General features: G+C 34.7%; 1 protein-coding gene across 1 annotated transcript in view; it reads left to right on the top strand.

Moving 5' to 3' along the window:
* LOC109242199 (solute carrier family 40 member 3, chloroplastic) overlaps nucleotides 1-3,517 on the top strand; it is a 9,762-nt gene extending 6,245 nt beyond the window's left edge. Inside the window, exons 11-13 of the mRNA XM_019409056.1 lie at nucleotides 2,401-2,507; nucleotides 2,607-2,720; nucleotides 2,978-3,517. Of these exons, the coding sequence (XP_019264601.1) occupies nucleotides 2,401-2,507; nucleotides 2,607-2,720; nucleotides 2,978-3,271 (515 nt within the window). The 3' untranslated portion in view covers nucleotides 3,272-3,517. The remainder of the gene's footprint in view (nucleotides 1-2,400; nucleotides 2,508-2,606; nucleotides 2,721-2,977) is intronic.
* Nucleotides 3,518-14,644: the final 11,127 nt, after the last annotated feature.

The raw sequence follows: 14,644 nt of genomic DNA, 5'->3' as shown, positions 1-14,644 counted from the left end.
CACCATCTCCTTCTTCACAAAGAAAACCATAGCAAAAAATTCCATCTCCATATCAACCTAGAGACCTAAGAGACGATCAGCCACAAAAAATGAAAGGAAAGAAAAATCCCTAAGGTAACAAAAACAGATCCGCCGACCCCTCAAAATTTTGGTTCGTTTTCATTCTCTGACTTTGAGAGAACACCAGCGACGCACGCGAGCAGAAACACGGAGACCACTCTCCCTTCACCAAAGCAGCCTCCCTCAATCGTCGAAAGCCCATCGGTCGTTGCTCACCCTCACGAGATTGAGAGGGAGTGACGGAAATAGAACAGGGGATCTGGGTTTTTGGCTTTTGCTTCTGGTTTTCATTTTTCCGATTTCATCTTAGTTCATCGATATTAAGGAAGAGATTTCAGTTCATTTTAGTTCCAGTTTTGATTTCAAACTTGAAAATTATAATGAAAATTCCAGTTGTTCTTTTGGTCTTGGCTTCCGAAACGGAGTGGGTTTGAAATGGGTGTTCGATCGTAGAAATTGCCGTCCAAGAGGTGAGGCAGTCCGGTCAGGGATTCTATGAATTTCCGTCGAGGTTCGATTTGAGATCGTTGCTTTTTGTTTCCGGTTTGAGGTTTGACTTTCAATTTGGTCAAAGGTCCGTTCCCTTTTTGTTAATATCAGTGATGTTTATGGCCATGATTCAGTCGCATTTCTTTAAATTGTTTTTTTTTGTAAGCTTTGTTGAGTATGAATTTTATTACTTTGTGCCTATTTGTTTTGGAAGATTTGTTGGTTAAAATTCCATTATCAATTAGTTGGATTGTTGAGAATTCTGAACTTGTAGTAATTTTGTGTGAAATTTTGTATCTAGCTGCTATTGTGAGTTTGTGGAGAAGAAATGGACGTACCTCCATAGTTATTCTCCGAGAAATTCAAAGCTGTGTTTTGGTATTAAAAACGAGTTGATTTTTTGGAGCTTATTTGATCCTGTTGATGTTTATCTTAGTATATCAATGTCATGGATTCATAAAATTGCTGTTGGTATGTCTTTAATTCTATAATCTAGATATTAAGAATAAATACTCGTAGAAAAGCCTTTAGGCGCATTTAAAATATTATTGTGATTGTGTACACGTTCGTGTGTCATAATTACAATTCTAATAATCAATTCGGAGTATGCGTTCGCGCAACTTCGAACAAACTTGCTTAATAATAAAATGGGTTTTCATAGCTACTAATTAAATTTAGTTCATATAGTTCGAGGTGTGCCATCCGCCTTTTAATCATTCATGGCCCTCGTATTAATTTCATAACCTAGTTATAAGAATGACAAATGTTCGTAGTTTGCTTTAGGCACGTTTAATACACCATCGTGGTTGTGGACACGTTCGCGTGACATGATTACGATTTCTAAAAACAAAACCGGAGTATGCGTTCGCGCAACTTCGGCCAAATTTCTTTAATAATAATAAAGCGTTATTAATTGTGGATACGTTCGCGTGACATGATTTTTGACGCGCCCAAACAAATGGGTACACGTGCGCGTGACCCGTTTCAAGATAATTTCTTAATTAAAAGAGGCAAATGCACATAGGTTCTGAAATGAGTAATTAGACAATTTAAGTAAGCCAAGTATGATCAAAGCGACCGTGCTAGAACCACGGAACTCGGGAATGCCTAACACCTTCTCCCGGGTTAACAGAATTCCTTACCCGGATTTCTATGTTCGCAGACCGTAAATAGAGTCAACCTTCCTCGATTCAGGATTTTAAACCGGTGACGTGGGACACCATAAATTATCCTAAGTTGCGACTCTGATTTTAAATAATAATCCCGTTTCGATTGTCACTTAAATTGGAAAAACTCCCTTATGCTACCCTTCCGGGGTAGTAAAATGGAGGTGTGACACCGTGGGAATATTTTGCCGTTGGCAAGCATAGGTGACTGTTTCTGTGTGGTGTCCTGGGCAGTCTCACCCAGTGGACCATGTTTTCGCCTAGGTTATGTTACACGCACACATGCCAATTCTTGGATGTTTCGGGATATTTTTCATGTGAAATTGTGAGTGTGTCCAACGAGTACGGTGGTCTTTTAGTTGTAAATTAGGTGCTCACACCTTTTAAATTCAAGCAGCTTGCTGGCTTTATTAATAGTGTTTTTGCAACTCTAAGTGGCATATCCTGTAAACATTGGTCTTGTTATGCACTCCATCTTAAAAGTTTGCAACTAAAGTGGAAATTTGCATAATCCATGTATGACCTATATGCTTTCTGAAGTTTGTAGTTAATTGCTCGGATGAATGAGAGCTGCACTTCCTGCAAAAGCTTTAAAATATATCAGAAACTCATCATTGCTAAAAAAACTGAAATTGAAAATAGCGACCACTTTAACCTCAAGAGAACATCACTGTAATGATTTCAGGTTTAAATCCATCTATTATTGGGGGCTTCAGTGGAATATGTGCTTTAATGGGCGTCGCAGCAACATTTGTCTCTGCAAAGATGGTCAAGCACCTTGGCATCTTAAGGGTTGGTTCTGCTTCTTATATATTTCTTGTTCTTGTCAGAAATAGTGTCCTCTTATCATTCACAGTCTGGGTCTAACTTTCATGAATTTTAAAATATCAGGCTGGAGCTGCTGGCCTAATATTCCAGGCTTCTCTTCTGACCACAGCTGTTGCTGTCTACTGGAGTGGAGCTCTTTCTCAGCAGACTCCTGTTTTCTTTTTCTTGGCTTTAGTTGTAAGTTACTGCTCTTGTTATTTTTGCTTTAAATGAGAATTTTTTGTGGCTAACTATATAACCTTTTATTTGCATTTAAAGAGGCTATTTTTGAAAGTGCTTTATCTTTCGATCGGTTGCTTCATGAGAAGTTTATATTCATCTAGTTTTGTTGGCATGCTCTGGTGTACTTGTACGATTTAGTGACTGTAAAGATGATATGAAATTGGATAATTGTTATCATAAGTTCAAGAAGACTTATGTTGACTATTTCACAGGTATTGTCAAGACTGGGACACATGTCCTATGATGTCATTGGACAACAGATTCTACAAACTGGAATACCTGCATCTAAGGCTAATCTTATCGGAACAACCGAGGTTGCTGTTGCAAGTTTAGCAGAATCAATCATGTTAGGAGTTGCAATAATTGTTAATGATGTCTCACATTTTGGATTTCTAGCGACACTTTCCCTTGTATCGGTAGTTGGGGCAGCACGTCTATACTGTAGATGGTTGGAAAATCCGACAGATACACAAAGGACTCTTTTCTCTTTTAGCCCTCATTTTTGAAATGCCAAAAGTAAGTCGTAAGTAGTTGTAAATTCTTTTGTAGCATGGTTTTAGTCATAATATTGAAAGTTGTACATCCCAATTGAAATGCATCCAGTATGCGTTCTGTAAATAGTTATTACTATATCAGCTAACATTAATTTTATATAAAAGTTGAGAAGTACTCATTTGAAGTGAAGTAGGATCTTTCAAGTTTTTGTATGGATTTGTTAAGTTGGACATATGTGACATAGAAGCTTTAATCTCTATGCTGGGTTATTTCATGCTGCAGCAATTCTTTTATCCCATCCCTCCATCTCTAAGGTCAATAATTTCATTAGTTTTGCGGATGTGACATCCTTGTATAACTCTCAATTTATCTCGCTGCAAGACTGTTGAGATTAACATGTCCGCTGATGCTGGAACTTTTTATACTTTTCCTGGGGCTTGAGTTGCCCGAATTTTTGATATCTAGCTATGTTGTGAAGTGCATGGATCAGAGATGACTCCTTTGTGATAAGTACTATGCACAGGTACATATCAGGTAATCTGAAAGCAGTTGTTACCTTGCCATCCATGTGAGAATTGAAAAATAATTATGCCTAAGATATCTAAACAGCGATGCATACATTCAGGCAATATGTGCAGTGATGATTTATGAAAAGTTGGTGCCTCCCCCGCCCCTCTCAAGTCAATTCCTAGTGCATCTGTTCTGTGTCAGTGATGTCATCTATGCTGTACGTACAGCATCACAGATGAACATTGAACAGTAGCTAGAGTTCCTTTTTTTGCTGTCTTCTTGAGCATTATGTTTCTTATAACAAGTTTAGAAGTAATCTAGATGATTTGTTTATTCAATTTTCCACTGCTTATTGCATAGATTTCATTAGCAATTTTGAATTCTCTGAATAGAAAGCAGCTTCTATGTGATAACGAAGCTCTAAATGCCAGAGACACACATTATTTCGAAAGGCAGTTATCCATATTGAATAGTGATTTGTCGTCAAGGATGTAGATATCCATTGAAGTGAAAAACACTCGAATATATTAAGAAAACGTTAAAAAGCATAGATTTTTATTTTTTCGCCCCGGAATCCTTTGACAGCCCAGGGTGTCCTGTAGGTTAAAATAGCACGGTATAGCCAGTTTTCGGACTGGTCAATCAAAAATAGCCAGCGTTTACCAAGTCAATGAAAAATAGCCACTATTTTGCTGCAATAGAGACCGGTCCAGCATAATATACCGGAGTTCGGTGCACTTGTGTATGAACTCCAGCATATTATGCTGGACCGGTATACTTTGTTGGCTCCAGTATATTATAGTGGACCAATATACTTGCCGGAACTCTAGTATATTATGCTGGAGTTCTAGTGTACTTATGCTGGAACTCCATCATATTATGCTGGAGTTCCAGCATACTAATTCTGGAACTCCAGTATAATATGCTGGAGTTCAAGTATACTTATGCTGGAATTCCAGCATAATATACTGGAGGATTTTTCGGGTTTTGAACAGTGATTTCGCTCAGATTTATCTTTATATAAAAAGTGGCTAAATTTCTATTACTTTTGAAATTGGACTATTTTTGAACGACCAGTTGTAAATCTGGCTATTTTTAAAATTTACCCAAAATAGCACGGTATAGCCAGTTTTCGGACTGGTCATTCAAAAATAGCCAGCGTTTACCAAGTCAATGAAAAATAGCCACTATTTTGCTGCAGCAGAGACCGGTCCAGCATAATATACCGGAGTTCGGTGCACCTGTGTATGAACTCCAGCATATTATGCTGAACCGGTATACTTTGCTGGCTCCAGTATAATATACTAGAGACTGGAGCACCGGTGCTCCAAACTCCAGTATATTATGCTGGACCGGTATACTTGCTGGAATTCCAGTATATTATGCTGGAGTTCTAGTGTACTTATGCTGGAACCCCATCATATTATGCTGGAGTCAGAGACCAATGCCTTGGGACTAAAACTGTCTCGAACTTGGTTTCTACCCCCTTGATTTTATATTATTGAAAATGGATTTACTTTGAATTGGTTTTCTATTTATCAGGGAACATGCTTGTAGTTGTCTTTGAATGGGTGCTTCGGATCTTATCTCTCACAATGCTGTGAAATGGTTTTGAGCGATATGTTCTTGTATCAAGACACAATTAGCTAGACCATCAACTCAGGTCTTTAATTGTTGTCTGGCAAAGTCGAGTACATGACAAGTAGTGAAATGAATATTATGTACTTTTCAAACTTACAGTAAATCTTGTGAAGTTTTTAAAATTGAAACTCTACTTTTAATACATGTCCTCATTTAGTTCTGAAAATGAATAAAACTGACATTGATAAGCAACAGTTAAAACTTAAGCTGGCATCGTTGTACGCTGCTTGTGGTGGACCATTGTAGTAAAATAATGGCATCAGCTTCTTCACATGATTTTTAAATGCAAGGTCATATTCTAAACTGTACATCTACACTGTTTTAGGGAGGGGCTTCAGTAAGGAGGACTTAAGACTACTGTTTGTGCAATAACCATACGAAAAAAAAAGGTTATGACTTTTGGCAGTGTGTGTTTGATAGAGGGAAAGTTTGCTTTTATTGGTTGCTCGAGTTCCTTACAGACATTGGCATATAAACAACTTCTGGACATTAATCTGTGTTATTAGTGGTTTGATCAAAATGCTCAAGTTTATCTCATTTGAAGAACTCTCAAATTGGTTGCATCACGTCTATGCTTACTACTTTTTTTTTTGTTACGGGAGCAAACTTGTCATGACCCAAGCCGTTTGTTCCCTTTAAGCTTAGACCCGCACGGATTTGTCTTTCAGGCTACGCTACATCGAGCCTCAAAAGTGCGCGTACATTGAACTTGTGTGATGACTTATAAAGCTCTTCACTTTCGTCTCTCATTCCTGAGATTCGTCTAAAATGACATGTGTACCCCTTCTTCAGAAGTTTGTTAGCCGAGAAGCTTGTCAATCCTGCTTAACTTGCCCTCATCAGTCCATCCTCAGTCATGGACATCACAAAATGCTTTTTAAATAATAGTGCTTAGTTAGGCTTTCATTTTTTTTTATTTTTTTTTTTGAAAACGAGGAAGAGCCTACTTCGAAGGTTGCAAAAATTGCAGAAAACAATGTGTGCCAATTACACTTGCAAATTAAAGAAGAAACAAAGGAAGAAGGCAGGCTTTGGTTGTTGAGTCACGACTGAGTTTGGGGTAACGGGTCAACTGCACGTACCCGTTACGCTGTTTCTGCCTAAGATTCCAATACAAAATCTTAGTCCTTTATTACATTTCCTCAAACCCCAATATAAATACACACTTTCACACAAAAGTACCAATTATTATTATACTACTACAATGTTTTGGTATCTTCATCTCGACTTCTACTCCGAATTTATCGATTCAACTTTTCTTTTCTCTTTATTTTTTCCAAAATACTTTTTGATTACATAGGAGATTAGGGAAAAAGGAATAATAAGATTCGAATACACCACTATTGTTTGAGTGACTTGTAGTAGTATCATTAGGCTATAAGCCTTGCCAGTTCTTTTCTATTTCCAACTCGTTTCCATTTATTTGACCACACTTTTCTTTTATAAGGAAAAGATTAATACTTTCTCGTCCAAATTTACTTGTCCGCTATATTAAATATAGTTATTTCGCTAGCGTTCATAGATCCCAAATTTATTTTGAAAAATCTGATTTGGGTGAAGTTTGGTTTGAAGATGAAAATGTGTTTGGACATACGTTTTCAAAACATATTTTCCAACTATATTTTGGAAAAACATGTATATAATTTCCAAGTTTTGGGATTTTGGTAGCTGATTTTGGGATTTGAAATTTGAGATTTGGGATTTGGGCAAAATATGAGCAAAATTTATGGCCAAACATGAATTTTGAAAATAAATTCCAAATTTATTTTGGGAAAACTCAGTTTGAAAAACTAATGGATAATTTACCATATGCTTATTTTACCTTTATCATTTTCCAACATTTTGGATTTAAAATAGTCAAAGTTAATTAGTTTTTCAACAATAGTAATAATTAGGGATGAAGACTTTAGGAATTTGTGGTGTAAAACAAGTCAAAAGGGATCCAGAGTATTTGTGTGGTTATAAAAACTTTTCATTAAGGGTAGAACTGAAAAACTAAGTTAAATTGTTTCCAAATTTAAAAAGAGGTCATTCTTTTTGAAACGGATCAAAAAGGAAATAAGTTCACATAAACAGAAACGGAGGGAGTAGTCCAATAACTATATGTGCACACATTTTCTTGTTTAATCAACAAGAAAAAGGAAAATGTGAATGTAGAGAGTTGTTGATTAAGGGTTTGAAGGTAAGGTAATGTAAATTGTAGTGCTACCCACAAACACTACTCCCTCCGGTCCAAAATAAGTGATTTTTTGGATGTTTTCACACAGATTAAGAAATCCACCTTTTAGCATTAATTAGCAATGTAATTGACCATATTAGCCTTTACTATCTCACATAAACACTCCTAACACATATTCCAACACTATTTATTCCAAGGACAATATAGGAAAAAAATAATTAATTCGTTCTTGAAATCTGAAAAAATTACTTATTTTGGACCACAAAAAAAGGCCAAAAAATTACTTATTTTGGACCGGAGGGAGTATAATATTAGAAAAGAGAAGCACGCATCCAATCTATCATAAATGGTTTCCCTCTCGATAGGATAGATGTCTTTCAGTTTTCTTTTCCTTTTTCCCTTCCCTTTCTTTTCTGTCTATCTACCTGTCAACTTAATAAAGAAAAAAATGGAGTAAAATATTCCAAAGAAGAGAAAAGAAATGAAAGAAAACAAGTCAGTGAGTCACGTGAATCGATGCACTACTACCGTCATCCATCCATACAACAGACACATTTAAGAAAGAAAAAAAATTACTCTCATACACCAAATTATACTGTACTAACTATAATAAAAGACTTGCTACAATAAATATCTCCTCCAGTGATGTTGCTTGGTACATACGCCTCACTCAATACCTTCAACAAGGCATTCTTGTGTGCATCAGAACTTTGTAATAAAGCCAAGATAGAAATTCGTGCCGGTGTTTTGTTCAGCTGGTCAATGACCGAGTATTCCTTGGCTTGTATCTTTCTCCAAAGATCACCGGGTCCAGTTTCAATGATGGCTTGTCGGCCAGAGGTCTGCTTACTCGACTCAGCTAAGTGTTCAGGGGTATAAACCCTGCCGGTTCTTGTCATACCCTGTGCTGCAACTGCTTCTCCGAACTTGGCTTTTCCTTTCCTTCTTGCCTCGGCTGTGTAGTCCCACGGTATAGNTCACACAGATTAAGAAATCCACCTTTTAGCATTAATTAGCAATGTAATTGACCATATTAGCCTTTACTATCTCACATAAACACTCCTAACACATATTCCAACACTATTTATTCCAAGGACAATATAGGAAAAAAATAATTAATTCGTTCTTGAAATCTGAAAAAATTACTTATTTTGGACCACAAAAAAAGGCCAAAAAATTACTTATTTTGGACCGGAGGGAGTATAATATTAGAAAAGAGAAGCACGCATCCAATCTATCATAAATGGTTTCCCTCTCGATAGGATAGATGTCTTTCAGTTTTCTTTTCCTTTTTCCCTTCCCTTTCTTTTCTGTCTATCTACCTGTCAACTTAATAAAGAAAAAAATGGAGTAAAATATTCCAAAGAAGAGAAAAGAAATGAAAGAAAACAAGTCAGTGAGTCACGTGAATCGATGCACTACTACCGTCATCCATCCATACAACAGACACATTTAAGAAAGAAAAAAAATTACTCTCATACACCAAATTATACTGTACTAACTATAATAAAAGACTTGCTACAATAAATATCCACATAATATATTTATAGGTTTGATGTCGAACATCGCACGATAAGCTTTCTGAGCTTTAGTTCTATATATGCTAAGTTGTCAACATATAAAAGATATTTTATGTTACGATATTAGAAGATATTTATAAGCGGCGAAGTTAGAATTTAAAATATTCTATATTAATATGTCACTTAGAAGACATTTACAAGTAGAGGGGCAGTCGAAATTTAAAGTTTATGTCTTCATGATTTTAATCATTTTAAATTAGAGTTTTAAATTAATAGATTATAATATTCAATGAAATTTCTAAGAAAAATACAAGGTTTAGAGCAAAGTTACTATGTTCGGCCGAACCCGTAAATCATATGCTAACTATGCCCTTGTTTACAGTAGTAATTGTGGATAATAAATAAAAATAATCACGAAAAAGTAAGATAAACAACGTGCGCAAAATGTAAAATACAATAATCGTGTATTAAACTTTACATTATATGAGTATATGCAAGTTAAATGACACACATACACACACATATATATATATACTACATATTTCTACCTAAATTCATCACTTAATCATGAAAAATTAGTACTCCCTCTGTTCCAATTTATGTGAACCTGTTTGACTTGGTATGGAGTTTAAGAAAAAATGAAGACTTTTGGAATTTTTGATCCTAAACAAGTCAAAACGGGATCCAGAGTATTTGTGTGGCTATAAAAGCTTCTCACTAAGGGTAGAATAGTAAGTTTAAGCTAAATTGTTACCAAATTTAAAAAGGGATCATTCTTTTTGAAACAGACCAAAATGGAAATAGGTTCATATAAACTAGAAACTATAATTTTATGTAAATATGAAAATTCTTACCCTAATATGATACTCATATAGCGCCCGTGTTTGTCGCGTGCACTCAACGCTGGCTGAAACATCTTTAGCTGTCTGACCATAAAACAATGCAGTGATGCACTACTACTACTATTACTGCAGTTTGCTTAGGGTTTTGTCAGTAGTCAAACAAACTCTCATTTCTCTCTTCCTTTTTGGGAATTGCTTCAGTCTTCGGTCTTCTCTCTTTTTTGTTTTTCTAGCTTGCATTTGTTTATACACTTCTCTCCTCACCACATGCATAATAATGCATTCTTCTCTGTGCATGCCTGTTTCTATATATTTGGTTTTTTTACATTCCATAATTTTCTACACCCGCTGTGACATTGTTTCTAGTCACTGAATCAACATAAAGTTATACTACTAAAGATATCTGTCATCAGTGGGATGCGCAGATGAAGCTCTCGACTCCTTAATCAGAGATCTCGGACTCGAGTCATCGATACGAAGCCGCTTTTGTTAGAGGGCAATTTATCCTAATGTGGAATTTTTCGGTGCGAATTCTGGTTTAGTTAGGCCCAATACGAGTACCGAAAATCGGGTGAAAAACGGAAAAAAGAAAACTCTTGGTTGCGTATTCATTCGAATTTGGTACGTAGTATTTTCGATGCGGAGACAATATTTACATGACAACCTACTAAAATTTTGATATATATATATTATATCACTAGTGATATTTAACGACAGAGTAGCAACAAAGTTTATAGCTAATTCCAATTTTTCTTATAGTGTAAATTTGAACCCAAAATTAATATTTAAAGCTAAAAATTTTAAACGTGTCAGATCATTTAAAATTTGAATTCGCCTTTATCTGTTATACCACATTCAAGTTACAATTTGGAATCTCAGTGGTTAACTGTTTGTTAATTCTTTGCTACTTCCTTGCTAACCATATAAAAGAAAAATTCACCTATCCGTTTCTGCTTCTTTCCAAAATGAATGATCGGCATTGACTAACATATAAAACACTTGTTTTATCTTAAAATTTTAACATGCCAATGGAATTCAGTTCACTTCTTGTTATGATGGATTTTACTTATATAGATATCTTTTGGGTGAATTAATAATGTAAAAATTTCTTGACAGCGTATATAAATTAAATTCTTAATAAATAGTACCTTTGATAATGTTAGGTGTTTGCCATAATTTTCTTACCATATTTGGTTTTCCTATTTCTTGAAGGAAAAGGGCAATATAATTACCTTAATTGGGTTTTCCTTTTAGTAAAAGGAAATTATAAATCTCAAATATTTCGCTAGTCCTTTTTCTTGTAGGAAAATGTTTGGACTTCTATAAATTGAGGATCCTTCATTCTCATTCAGTAACATCCACAATGCAGCCATAGGGGGCTTGAAAGTCTTATTTAGGGGGAGAACTTTACGGGACAAGTATTAGTGTGTCACTTGTGTTTGCCTCTTCGTGAGGTGTTCTCTCGATATTTTGTACTATTTTTTTTTGTTATAGCGGATTGCTCATATCCGTTGTGGACGTAGGCTAGTTCACCGAACCACGTTAAATGTTTGTGTCTCTTTTGGTAGATTTCTCCTTTGTTGTCTGATTTATCGTCATTGAAGGTTTGCTTTGCTAGCTTCCGCATGACACCTGACTTTTTTCGGTCCTAACAGATAAACACATCCTTCATTTGTATTAAGGGTGGGCATCGGTCGGTTCGGTTCGGTTCGGTTATGAATATTATCGGTTATCGGTTTACAAATTTGATAAACTGAATCGAACCGATAAGATATCGATTATCGGTTAATCGGTTATCGATCATTATCGGTTCGGTTATCGGTTTACCCGATAAGATAACTCAATCTAGAGTTAAGCAAAAAAGAGAAGACAATTCACTGGAGTTAAGCAAAAAAGAGAAGAATTCACATATAGTATACTTCTGCATTTGTCCAGTGGACACAACTGGAATAGTACTAATTCTTCAACAACAGTTGTCTAAATACATTAATAATAATATAAAGTAGTAGCAATTTCACCTTAAAATTAACAAGTCCAAACATATAGTACTAACAATCCAAGATAAATTGGATGTTGTTTGTCAAATGCCTAACCTGGAAAAAAAATCATAGAGCAAAACCTTGATCTGTGCATGGGCAATACTAACACATAAATGAAAAACACCTAGAAGGCAAGAAAATGTTGTCTCGTTGTCAAAGCTCAACATATTGTACAGAAGAATAATGTTCAACAATATACCTGAAACTGACGAAGATTGTCGATTGAGAATTGATAAGTGCGAACAGAAATTGGTAGTGGGTATAGGTTGCACAACGTGAGCTCACAAAATTAAGAAACGAAAATAAAATAATAAAGAATCATTAATAGTCAAAAATACCAATATGAAGATGAATTTTGTTATAGAAATTAAAAGCCTGATGTATAAGACTAAAGACTTACGCTAGGAGTAATTAGTAAGGTCTATGAAGAATGAAGATGAAGCAACTGAAGAGTGCGGCTGAGAAAGAATAGGAGAGAATGAACTGAAGCCCTAGCATATGTATATACTTAAGGGTAAAGTCGTAATTTTATTAATTCTTATTGGGTTATTGGTTAACCCATCAACAGAATTGGCAAACAGAGGTCCGAACCGATAACCCGATAGTGAAAAATTCTAAATCGTTACCGAACCGTTAACCCAATAACCCGAGAACCCAATAAACAATTAACGGTTCGGATTATCGGTTTTACCCAATATATGCCCAGCCCTAATTTGTATTACATGGGCCATGAGTACATGTATCTTTGTTAATTGTCTTATCTAGATTAGTCCATATAATAATGAATAAGTATAAGAAAGGATTAGTTACCTCCTATAGCAAAGGTTGATATCTTATTTATTTTAAATAAATACCCTTTTAAAAAATTATATTTCATAGCTACATTTTGATTTTTTATAGTCAAATATCTATTTATGGTCACCTCCTACCCTTAAGGCATAAATTAAGCTATGTATTATTTTTCTCTCTCCACTCAAATTTCTCCTATCCCATCAAATTTCTCGTATCCCCTACCCCATATCTATTCTCCCTCTCTCTCTCATCTTCCACCTTCATCTTACTTTTGCAGAGCTTCTCAAAGATATTTTTGTTTGTACAGTTTCGAATCTCATCTCTTTGCCATGGATTTGAACTGCAAAGTTTTGAAGTTTATGATGATGAAAACTCCGGCTGATTCCTATTAGCGAATTTGCTCCTGTTACATCTTGAAATATGTGGTAGGATTGGTCTGTACCTCAATTTGAAGAGAACCATATATTATTCGACCTAATTTTTGGAGAAAGAATCAATCTAGGACTTCTCTTCAAGCTTAAGTAGATAAAAAAAATTCTTAATAATTTGTTTGGTAATGGTGGATTCTAATGGATTTCTGGATGGCAGCATCGTTAAGTACGGATGGAAACAAACGTCAATTATACACAGTCTTACCTTGCATTTTCGCAAAAGACTATTTTCACGGTTCGGACACATGACCTCCTGGTCACATGACAACAACTTTACCAGCTATACTAAGTCTCCTTTCAAGTTTACTACTATAGTACTTTCTTTAGTATAGTATTTTACTTCCGTAATATGTCTAAATCAAATAAGATAGCTAAATGATCATTGTGGAAGAAGTAAGATAGATGGTTCACTAATTTGATGGAGAGAGAGAGAGTGAGAGGGGATGAATTTCAACTTGATAAGACTTGGAACAAATGCTAGAGAGTAGCATAATCATCAATTATATTTCAAATCCCTCGTTTGATAAGACAATCTCAGAGAAACTTTGCATCGGAAAATAGCTTAATTAATCAATATTTTGTTATATTGTATTGCCATTAATAGATTTACACTTGACCAGTTGTAAATTGTAATTATTCTTCTCAACTTTATATAATTACTTTTAAATTGGTTGCAGTTCATTAACCAATCTTCCATTTTAAAAACATTTTAAAATGTTGAAAGTATTCCGGTATCATTACTTGATATAATTTTCTTGAATAAAATTTTAATATATTTAATAACTCAAACTTAAATATCGACGTGATATATCTTTTTGTTAAACTCAGTCGCTTGAATAATTCTTATTTATTTAATCAATTAAACACATATATTTGCATATTTGCACAAGCGGTCAGATTAAGATGCTGTATTGGCACAATGGCACTCTTAAATAAAGAACACAGCTCCCCCATGCATGATGTAATTTCCTTGTCAAGGTAATATATGTTGTAAAACCTAACTCCACAAGGTTAAACATTTTTTTAGTGATGATGCTTTTAATACCCCGTATAATATTACTTCCGTTTCAATTTAGATAATGTAATTTGACTTGACATAAAATTTAATAAAAGAAGAAGATTTTTGAATTAAATATGTGATCCTAAAAGCTTAAAGGCGAAAGCTTTGTAGGGTCATGCCATTTGTGTAGCTATAAAACTTCTCATTAAAGATAAACTAGATAAAATAAAAATATTAAAATTAAATTATTTTTAAAAATAGAAATATATATATTTTTTTAAACAGATAAATAAGAAAAATATGTTATTTAAATTAAAACGAATAGAGCAAGTTTTATTACACTTATTTAAAGGTGAGTGATAATTCTACCCTGCGAATCTCATTATCGTAAGGTTAAAAAAAAGAGGAAAAATATCACTTATTAGTAGTA

Source organism: Nicotiana attenuata, unplaced genomic scaffold (assembly GCF_001879085.1).
Source record: "Nicotiana attenuata strain UT unplaced genomic scaffold, NIATTr2, whole genome shotgun sequence".
In the NCBI taxonomy this organism is placed as follows: domain Eukaryota; kingdom Viridiplantae; phylum Streptophyta; class Magnoliopsida; order Solanales; family Solanaceae; genus Nicotiana; species Nicotiana attenuata.
This window is presented reverse-complemented; position numbering and strand designations above follow the sequence as displayed.